General features: G+C 27.7%; 1 protein-coding gene across 1 annotated transcript; it reads left to right on the top strand.

Annotated features, from left to right (window-relative positions):
• Positions 1-7,638: 7,638 nt before the first annotated feature.
• On the top strand, positions 7,639-10,709 carry LOC132937296 (uncharacterized). Its single transcript, XM_061004128.1, has 3 exons — positions 7,639-8,551; positions 9,655-10,139; positions 10,221-10,709. The coding sequence occupies exons 1-3, from the start codon at positions 7,639-7,641 to the stop codon at positions 10,620-10,622; spliced, it is 1,800 nt and encodes a 599-aa protein (XP_060860111.1). The 3' UTR covers positions 10,623-10,709.
• Positions 10,710-11,450: the final 741 nt, after the last annotated feature.

Here is an 11,450-nt window from a genome sequence, read left to right as displayed (position 1 = left end):
CGGGATGGATGGTGAAGAAAAAGAAGAAGATCATAATCATCTATGTAGGTAACATACTTTTTTTTATATAGCATTTAGTATAGGCAACAAATGTTGTAAGCGAAACCTATTGTATAGGAAAACTACGCGTTTTTACACGGACAAAATCAAAATAAATATCGTAAGTACTAAAATTTTTTTTTGGCGTTTTGAGACATGAAACTTTTGTAATAACTTTTTGGGGTCGAAATTAAAAGTGTACGGTTTTTAATGCGACCATTATATTTTATTTGTACGTTAATAGATAAGATTGACGTACGTTGCATAACGGTAATTTGTTTTCCTATACATACATAAATAAAATTTATTAAAGTCAAAGTTTATCTTTAGGTGCTTTTTTGGCATTACTGCAACAATTAAATTCACCTATTACCATCTATATTTTGTATCCGTATTCATAATTCACCTTCCCTCCCCCCACTGTATAGCCAACAACAGAGAATGCTCTGTGTGAACAATATACTATTCCACTGCTGCCATCAATTGTTAATACTCCTAATAAGCACACGACCGTAAAATTTAATATTTTTACTTCAGTGATAGTATTACCTATATTCATAAGTTTATCAATAGTATTTATTTTATCGATAATTTTGTCATAAGAAAACATCGTCCCCTCCATTTAAAAGTATGTAAAAGTTTTAACTACCTGATAGTTAGCATTAATATTTAACACAATTTAATTTGTATGATCAATTTCATATGATCGTCAATCACTGACAGACTTTAATAATAAATTATCATGGTTATTATATTCTTATAAGGTTGTTCTATTTAGTTATTTTACATTATTTTAACTTTTTTTAATATATTGATTAAAAATATAAGGTGAGTACATTTTAGAATAAGTAAATTTAAATTTAAAATTATATAACTATACATTATATAAGTTTGTATCAGATTTATGTACTAATTATACTTAACTATAGAATGCTATACAAGTATTCAGAAGTTTAACTCATCATCATTGGCTAGAATATAGAATTTTATTTTTAAATAATATTTACAACACATTTATACAATAAAACTATTTTTGTAAATTCTTATTACTTATCTACGTGAGGTCATACTCAGAAATGTTTTATTCTTTAAAAATCATAAATCACTATGTATGTGTCATAAAATAAAATACTAATAATTAGAAATTTAAGAATAATTCTTGTTTTCATTTATTTAAATATATAATTTTCTGGTTTAAGATATAATCATATTTCTTTAGAAATTATTCATGCTTTTTTTTCAACCTTATATGAATGGCCGTAACACGTTTGGGCACAAAACTGTATTTTTACCTGTGTTTCGGGAGAACGATTGGGAACACACGTTTAGAGACACTTTTTTTCAGACACCAGAAATAAATATAACGTTTGGGTAACATTATATTTTTAAAATAATACTACGTTTGGCCGTTTGGGTACCAATGTTTAGGTGCACATTTTTTACTTTCATACTTTTTCATTTTATTTTTATAGACTATTAGCGTTACCCAAGAGACACCGCTAGTCTCCAAAAAATGTTTATTACTTTATTTTTTATTATTAATATTTTAAATATTTTATTTTGTCATATTATATTAAAATATTTGGTCATTCATTAAAAAAATTCTATTAAGATCGTATTTTATTTATTTACTTATCTATATTTATTTTTTTTCCAATTTATATTTTTAAAATAATACTACGTTTGGGTACCAACGTTCAAGTGCACATCTTTTACTTTTATACTATTACATTTTATTTTTTATAGACTATTAGCGTTAACCAAGAGACACTGCTAGTCTCCAAAAAATGTTTATTACTTTATTTTTTATTATTTATAATTTAATTATTTTATTTTGTCATATCATATTAAAATATTTGGTCATTCATTACAAAAATTCTATTAAGATCTTATTTTTTTATTTACTTATCTATATTTATAGAGCGATGTCATATATATAGATCCTTATATCGTTGTCAATTTTAAACCCATTAATTTTTTTAAAATATTATACTCAACATTGTCTAAATTATTAGTCGATAACAAGTACAAGTACATATATATATATATTATATTACGTATAAATTTGTAGTCCTGTATACTACGATAATAATCATAGAATAATCAAAATAATATAAGTAATTGATATTAATTGGTTTTAAGATAAAGTATAATATTATGAGTATACCACTATTGTAGATCACGTGTTTATTAAGTGTAAACGTGTCTTGTATAATATGTGTATCCAAACGTTCGCTGATTTTTGGTAAAATTATAAAATATCTTTCATTTTATGTGTCCAAACGTTGTGTCTATTTGTACCTAGTCGTGTTGGCTTTTGGGTCAATGTGACCAAACGTCCACCACTCATATGAATATAACGTTACTTTTTTATTCGTTGAGCTATACCTATTTTACCTGTGTAAAAAATAAAAGTAAGCAACTTTAAAATAAACTTAGTCACCTCAGTCCCAAATTAAATTATATTATTTATTCCAAATTTATAGGAACGTAATTAGTTTTAAAATCAAAATAAAATAACTGTATTATTTTATCAAGAACCACGCATTATTAAAAAATATATAAACATTTTTGAAAATATTCGTCAAAAAAACAAATTTTTTAAAAATAATATATATTTTGTAATATTTTATCTCAATAATTGTTTAAGTTTTTTTTTTTGAATGACAACATACAGTTTAAATTTTATATTTAAAAGCAAAAATGTTTCCTAAGTATTTTGATTTATATAAATCAAGTTTACGGCGAGTAGGTTGTAGGTAGTTTATGAGTTATACGATTATGATTTATATTTCTATGGTAATTGTATAAAACTAAAATTAAATATTTTCGATTTAATAGTGATCGAATGGCTTGTGTATTTAAAAATATTTTAAAGCTACAAGTATTTTGCCCTATTAATAAGTATACAAGCTCTTTAGTCCTTAACTATCAACCAGTGGCGGTTTTGGCAATCATTTTCTGAGGAGGTGATAAATAATTTCACCAAAATGATCCGTTCGGGGTGTAGCCCGTGTACATTTTGAAAGCACGGTAGGCGACCGAATCGGTTGCATCCTCAAGTCACAATTGTACGAAAAGAACATGATATTTTAATGCTATACCTAAAAATAATATGGATAATTAGCCAATAGGGGCGCATGGCGCGACATCCGTTTTAAAATTCTCATGTTTCAACAATGCATTCACATTGAAATATTTAAAAAAACTTAAATTTTAAAAAAAGTGAATGATACAAAATCAAAAAAAATAAATATTTTTTTTAATCGAATATAAACTTTTTTCTTTTTTCTTTAGCTAGATCTAGAATTCGATCAACAGAGTCGATTAGACTTTGAATAATATTACAAAAATATAGTATTGGTAACTCTACGTTATTTCTTTATTTTACAAGTGCCGTAAAAATAAAAATAAAAATGTTAATTTCTATGAATAGCTAAAAAAAAGTGAGTGCTGTCATGGGAAATCCGGTATATAGGAACGAAATTTCTTTTCCAACAAATATTATAGATTACAAATACATTTTAGTGGAATCATTAAAAAAAAATTAAATATCAATGAGTAAATTTAGTGTATTTAAGTATTTAAAGAATTTAAGTAAATGTGAAAAGTGAATAAAAATGAAAATTATTATTATTACTATTTAATTACTACTTTATATTAATCATATTAAATAATTGATATTACAAGCCTGTGATAACTGAAATATGATAAGTATGTCTGTGATGTAATTTTTTCCAAATATCTTGAAAATACTGCATCAATAGTGGTGTCATCTCTCGTTGTAGATTCTGCTGGGTTGTTTATCATAACATATAAATATGATAAAATATGATTCATATGTAAATTGAATGTGTCCATAAGGAAAGTTTTAAAAGTTTCCGATTTCTTATCATTAGAATTGATGTTAAAGTCACCAAATTGTTATAATTTATAAATTTATAAATATGCAGATATATTATTACGCTGTTTAAAATTCTCGCACGTTATACCCGTTTTCCATTACCTAGTCTATATCAAACTTGACATACGAAAAAATGTAATCACGGCAAAGGTAATGCATTGTGCGGTGATCTATGCAACAACCGAATTATTTTACGAAAACAATTTCATGAAAGAAAATATATTACCTACGTACAATTCAATACTTATACATACTTATTACTTATATATCGTATTAATTATAATAATTATAAATGCATAATATTATTATACATTTATACGTAGTGTAGTGATGTATTATCCATAATTATATTATCAATATACGCGAGATATTTATATTCAATCTATCGCGGGCCGTCACTACAACTTACCGCTCCCCAAGGGTGTCCGCAGGGGGGAGGGCAAGTAAGGGCAGTTGCCCCTCCATTGGCTATTACTGGGTTGATTTTCACATATTATCATTGATGATTTTAATGTTTTAAAAAAACTAAAACTGACCTAACAATTCTAAATAGTGGACTAAATAATTTTTATTTAAGATTCTGAGTGAAGTAATGAATGTATTGATTTTACAATGATGTGTGTTTTTTTTTTTTGTGTGTCTGTTATCACTTTTTAGGACAGTAAAAGTGCTTGGATTTTCTTCAAAACAGTAACTTTTCTGATAGGAAAGTGAATCTAGTTGGTACTTTAGGGGGGTCAAAAGTAAAAATTTCTCGGTGAATTTCAAACGCGACGTGAAAAACAAAAGAAAAATTAAGGAAAAACGGAAATTTTTACGCAAAATCTGTTTACGAGAAAATCGATTTTGGTTTTTGGCGTAACCCTAAAACAAATGACCGTAGGTACATGAAATTTTGACTAAACGTTTATATTAGCATTTTCTATACATGGAAAAATTTTGAAAATAATTTGACACTTTTTGAGCTGTTTACGGACATTGTCTATTTTCAATTTTTTTAATTTTTTTTTATATAAATATCATTAAAATTTTATTTGTTGGGTATAAAAGCGTGAAAATTTAATGCAAGGCTCCTGATATATTGTTACAATAGCAGTTGAAAAATATTAAAAATACATAGACACAATATATTTTTATAAGCATTTAAAGTTCAAATTTTGACATAATTTATCAAATTTATAATTTTATAATTATTTTGTAGTTAAAAATTTATAAAATGTTCAACTTTTACAGCTAAGGATTGAAAATTGAAAACAAGGCTCCATGTAAATAGGTTATATATACATTACTTTATTCACAATAATATCATCAAATATACTTGGTAATATCATAGGCTGACGACTGACCGTTTTCGCTCAGAATCGTTTTTCTTATACAATGATTTTATATCATTGAATTCAAATTTAACACCATCCATTATAGTGACCCACTTGCAACCTACTGTACAGCAGAGCGATATCCACTTACCCACCTTTTTAATATTAAAGATATAAATTCATATATACATTTTAAACTTTTAAATGATTGTAGAAAAGTTTAATAGATAGAACTTATCATTTAGACTACTTATTTAATCTGAAAATTAATTTTTTTTTTCTGTAACTATAGATTTAAACTTTAGATCATATATTTACTATAAAATCATATAAAAACATGTGCAAATTTTAAAATAAAATTTTAAATTTAAATTTAGAATAAACTTTAAAATGTTCTAAAAATCTTTAAATGCAAAAAATGGCCTTAAATTTAAAATCGTCAAAAAATTCAATGTAGGTATGTTATAAAACGAGTATCGTGTGGATTTGGGAAACAATGCAAAGTTCATTATAATCCCAACCTTAATCATTACCGTTTTAATATAAAATATCATAAAATAAACTATTTTTAAATTAAAAATAAAAACATTTTCTTTTTTTTTACAGAGTGAATTTTATCACACTCGATTCAGAGTCAGAAATAAGAACGTTGCTTTTATAGATTATTAGATGTAGTGGTGGGACCAAGTGCAATACGCCAATACTGCAGTGTCAATCAAGTTTTTTCTTTTTTGATAAAAAAATTAAAAGTTCATAGATGGCATACCACCTACAATAGCTACAACTTTTCAAGTTTGTAGTATCAATGACTGAATAAGCTAGAAATATTAAATTTTATAAATTACCTAAAATTATAAAACCAACGGTAACATTTTATCTATTAAAAAAAATGTATTTGATAATTTAAAATTACATAACAATTAATTACAATTAATGCTGAAAGATTAAGTTTTAACTAACTATACGTACGTATAATTCATAAATATTTTTACATTCCTTGTCTATATAAAAGAAAATATGTCACAAAAATACTTTATAACTAATAGGATAGTGAGACAAAAAATGTAAAAAAGAAAATATTTTGCCCTCCCCTTGACAAATTCCTGCGGACGCCCTTGCCGCTCCCGCTTTTTACATAAGCGCCAAAGGTGCAAAAATGACATATCATTTGCGCCGAAATGAATATATTATATTAGTAGTTATTTAAAAATCGCTATGATATACCTACTACATATAGTTGATATACCTTTATAAAATGTCAATAATAAATTATAATACGCATACAAGTAATTAATACAAATTGAATAAATCGGTTGATTGCGATTTTATAAAAAATGTCAATAATAATTATTATAATATGTACATTGTACGTATACAAGTGATTAATATAATTAATGTAATAAATTGAATTACGTTTTTATAGAGAAATGCCAATAATAAATATTATAATAATATGTATACAAATAAATATAAATGTAATACATTTGTCGATTGAGATTAACCAATTGGAGTTTTTAAACGATATAGTTCTAAATTTAATATCTATTAACCGTGGCACACAGGTAGGATTTATTTATTACTTTTTTTTTCTCATTTTATTTTGGCGCATATGTCCTCCACCACTTTTAGAGCAGTTTTTTGTTTATATCTATCACAAACAGAGGGAACTATCCAAACATGTTATTATAATATTATATAAATTACTAATTATTAAAGTGTTCGTGACTTGTTTCAAGTCTTATATATTTAAAAGTTAGTTGCATTATCATTTCCTAAGTTTTTAAAAAGGTATATAGGTACATAATTTTATATTTCCGTTGAAATATGGCCTGTAATATGAGTTATCCGCAGTGGTCAACTATAAAACTTGACAACCAAATATAAATACGCTTTACAAAACATTAAACTAGTAACGATTACAAAATGTCTTATATCCATTATGAATTTGTTGCCTATTGCGTGGTGATCTCGTTGATATTGGAAGTGAATATGTGCATGTCAATTTACTGAGAAATTAGGTAAATGCTTTATTATTATTTATTCATTTTGAATTGATAATATATGGGTTAGAAGATAAATTTATCTTGAGGGGACTATGAGAAGTTTTGGGCGGGCTAAGCCTTTCACCCACCACCCTAGTCGCACTTATGAATACAGATTAATAGAATTAAATTCCCTTTTATAGTAAAAAAAACCCAAAACGCTCCTAGTAAATAACGGATAAAAGAACCAAATTACTCTAATTCACGAACGATATATTAATTACATCAAAATATGTCCCATGTCATCAAGATAAAGTATTTTTTTTAGGAATTGTAAAAATAATATTAACAGTTTATTTTGTTGTGTTTCAGTTACTGGCTTCCAAAATACGTCAAAATGTTAACCTACACAGATTTACATTTAAAGTACACACTTACGGTTATTGGCGTATTGTCATTAATCGCCCGACCATTTATCAACCGCTCGGAAGTTTTTAAAATTGCATTTATAAGTGCCGCAGCGTTTGTGTACACAACACCATGGGACAATTATGTCATCTACAAGGACGCCTGGACATATCCACCCGATAGAGTCATGGCTGTTATTGGATATGCTCCTATTGAAGAGTACATGTTTTTTATTATACAAACTGTACTGACATCGCTATGGGCTTTGCTCTGTGTCCGATGGTCAACGCCATGCTTAAATTTCAACTATGACAAACGCAGCTACCAGTTGATTCGATGGGTACCGATTACGAGTTTGACTATTGTCACGATAGTTGGTTATAAATTGGTTATCCCCGGACAAGGGACGTTTTACTTGGGCTGCATACTATGTTGGGTATCTCCGGTGATAATATTTTTGTGGTATGGAGCTGGAAATTTTTTCGTAAAAAAAATAATACCGTCAACTTTTGCGATCGTGGTCCCTTCGCTGTACCTATGTTGGATTGATCAATTGGCCCTCAAGGAGAACGTTTTGCATATCAACGAGCAGACTAGCTTAAATATATTCATTGTAGACGACTTGCCAATAGAAGAAGCATTTTTCATCTTCGTAGTAAACCTAATCATTGTCTTGGCAGGGACTTGCTTCGATAAAGCTAGCGGTGTAATTGAAACGTACACGCCAGAGTACCCACTACGATTTAGCATAAGTTGGAAGTATATTTGTCAACTGTTCTCGGCATTCACGACCTCAGAATATAATATGCCACAAATCGTCACGGGAGACATAAAAAAATGTATTGACATTATTACAGTCGCTTCAAAATCATTCACCACTGCCAGTTTTCTTTTTCCAGCCGGTAAGAACATCGTATGCGCCAATAAGTAGAACCAAATGTTTGTATAGGAGGGATGGCTACAGAACCAGAGACTGAAACCTTCAGGATTTTTTCAGTTCTGGTTCCGTTTTAGTTCTTAAAAATAAAAATAATATTCGGTTACAGTTCCGATTCCGGTTTTTAAAATTACAAAATAAGGGTTACGGTTAACTCCGGTACTTACTGGTTCTTAAAAATTCATTTTTTCAAACATTATCTATATTTTATTAGGGAAGAGTTATAAAAAAAATAAATATTGTTATTCGTAGGTATTTTGTAAACATAGGTAAAAAAACACATCATTGTTATTCGATCATTTGAATTATATTGTAAATGAAAAATGTGACTCGCATGCTTGCAAATTAATCATTTTCGGTCGTATAATACGATTAATTAGAGTTAATAATAACAGTTATTAAAAAAAAAAAATGTCGAAATCATTCTAATAAAATCAACTAAATTTTGTTCTAAATTATTATAAATATGTTGAAAATTGTATGCAATATAAATATATCATAAACATAATATATTTAGTAATCTATATAGACTGACTGCCCGTATTCGCACAGAATTGTTTTTCGTAGATTATGCATTGTTTTATCTTTGAATAATTTAAATTTAACACTACATTACTGCAATGTAGTATGTACACAATGTCAAGGTACACTCAATATTACCAATTAGATTACCAATTCTCAGAAAATATGTCAAAATCAAAAATGTAAGAAAGTTTTCAACTATAAAAATTAAAAGTGTCTGATGAAAACAATTTTTTAAAAAAGCAAATACAAAAATTCACGTCATAATTGTAAAATCAATAATTATTATTTCGCCCAGAATCTAAAACTAAATAGACCAACATAATACCTGACTTACAGTAAATAAAGATAAAAATAAATTTATTTTACTTCATAGTGTATTAAAAATATATTTTTTTTAAAATTCATATAACTATATAAGTATAAGTTCAGTTATGTGTATGGCTTGTAAATTGTACCAAATATATTCATATAATTGAGTTTTAAATTATATAAATAGGTATATAAATATAATATTGTTTCTAATGAAAAAAATTTATTATTTAGGGATTCGATTGGATTTAATAATTTTATACTCATTTTGTCGTGTAACGGATGACATGATTGATGACGAGTTGGATGTCGAAAAAAAAAAACGAAAGTTTGAGTTAACTGAACGATTCATCAACGAATTATTTTATGACAGAAAATCAGATTACGATGTACAAACAAAACCACAAGAATTGAAAATTGATTGGACAAAATACGAATCCGAATTGACTGACGGGGAAATTTCATGTTTCCGGGCATTATCTAGAATAGCATTCTATTTGCCTCGTAAACCATTCGATGAGTTACTCACAGGTTACAAATGGGATATTGAGGGTAGGCTAGTCAGAAATGAAGACGATTTATTATTGTATTCCACCTATGTGGCTGGAAGCGTCGGTGCATTATGTGTGTATGTGATGATGTACAGGTGTGATAACGAAAAGTATGACCTCGTCGAGAACTACGATTATGTCATAGAAAAAGCATATCAAATGGGACAAGTGAGTAAATCGTTTTTTTTACTTTATTTTTTTCTGTTACCTTACAATTATTGTATAAATCATCACTTATTTTTTTTTTAGTCTTTACAACTTGTGAACATTGCCCGTGATATCGTCACCGACAGCGAAACATTGGGTCGATGCTATTTACCAACCGAATATATGGACGACGAAGAGGAAGAAGTAAAAATCTTGTGCCACGAAAAGAAACCAAGGTCTCTAGGTGATAAGAAGTTAAAAAAATACTCCACGCGGTTGATCGATCTGGCAAACAAACAACAATCAGAATCTGTGGGTTCCATCAGGTGTTTGCCACACATCGCAAGAGGTTCGGTTTTAGCAACCACTGACATTTATCGAGGGGTTGTTTCTGCTATCCTGTCTAGTCCCACCTATCCGACTAGAGCTTCACTGTCAAAAAGGAAAAAAATGTTGATAGGACTTAATTCCTTATATATTAAAAGTATTCAATACGTTTTATAATTGGATTTATATAAATCTATAGGCCATGTTTTAATCATAAATGCATAAATTATCACGTTGAACAGTGGGGGAACTTTGTTTGTACATTATATAATATGTATAACTATCTTGGCCGGGCAAGTTAGCAAATATGTTTTTACCCATTAATAGTTAAGTTCATATACATAAAAATGTAAGTTAAGTTTAAACTTTAAAGTTACAAGTTACAAATTAATTAGAAACTAAAAGTAACTTAACTTAGTTAATAAAATATATAAACAGGGCCGTGTTAAGGGGGGGGGGGGGGACAAAGGGGTCATTTGCCTCCGGGCGCCACAGCTTGGTAAAATCAAGGGGCGCCTCAAGCTTGATTTATATTTAATAAACATTTTAATGAAAAAATTACGATGATTAATTCCTTAGTTATATATTTAGAAATATATTTTTGTCGTACCGATAATAAAATAAAAATTAATCGAATTCAATTTTATGTAGGTACTAAGGTACTAAAAATAATGATATAATAAACTGGTGAACTGGTCACAAACTTATCGCGAGTTATTTATATTCGCACAGGTTTTCCGATGGGTAACTGCTGCTAACCAACCATAATAGTTAATACATTTGCTAAAGGGAAAGCAGGAAAAAATTGTTATAATTTGTTGATGTAATGCATTTACATAATGTATTAATTGAATAAAACTAAATTAAATTTAGATAAAGTTTTCAACATTATAACTATATGATAGCTTAATAAACTTATTACCCATTAAATCTATGTTAAGGTATTGTAATGCACATTTAAAATTGACCAAATTAGCCATTTCAGTTATATTTGTTTTATGTCGA

Source organism: Metopolophium dirhodum, chromosome 1, assembly GCF_019925205.1.
Source record: "Metopolophium dirhodum isolate CAU chromosome 1, ASM1992520v1, whole genome shotgun sequence".
NCBI lineage: Eukaryota > Metazoa > Arthropoda > Insecta > Hemiptera > Aphididae > Metopolophium > Metopolophium dirhodum.
Note: the sequence above shows the minus strand (reverse complement) of the source record. Positions and strands in the feature narration are given on the sequence as shown.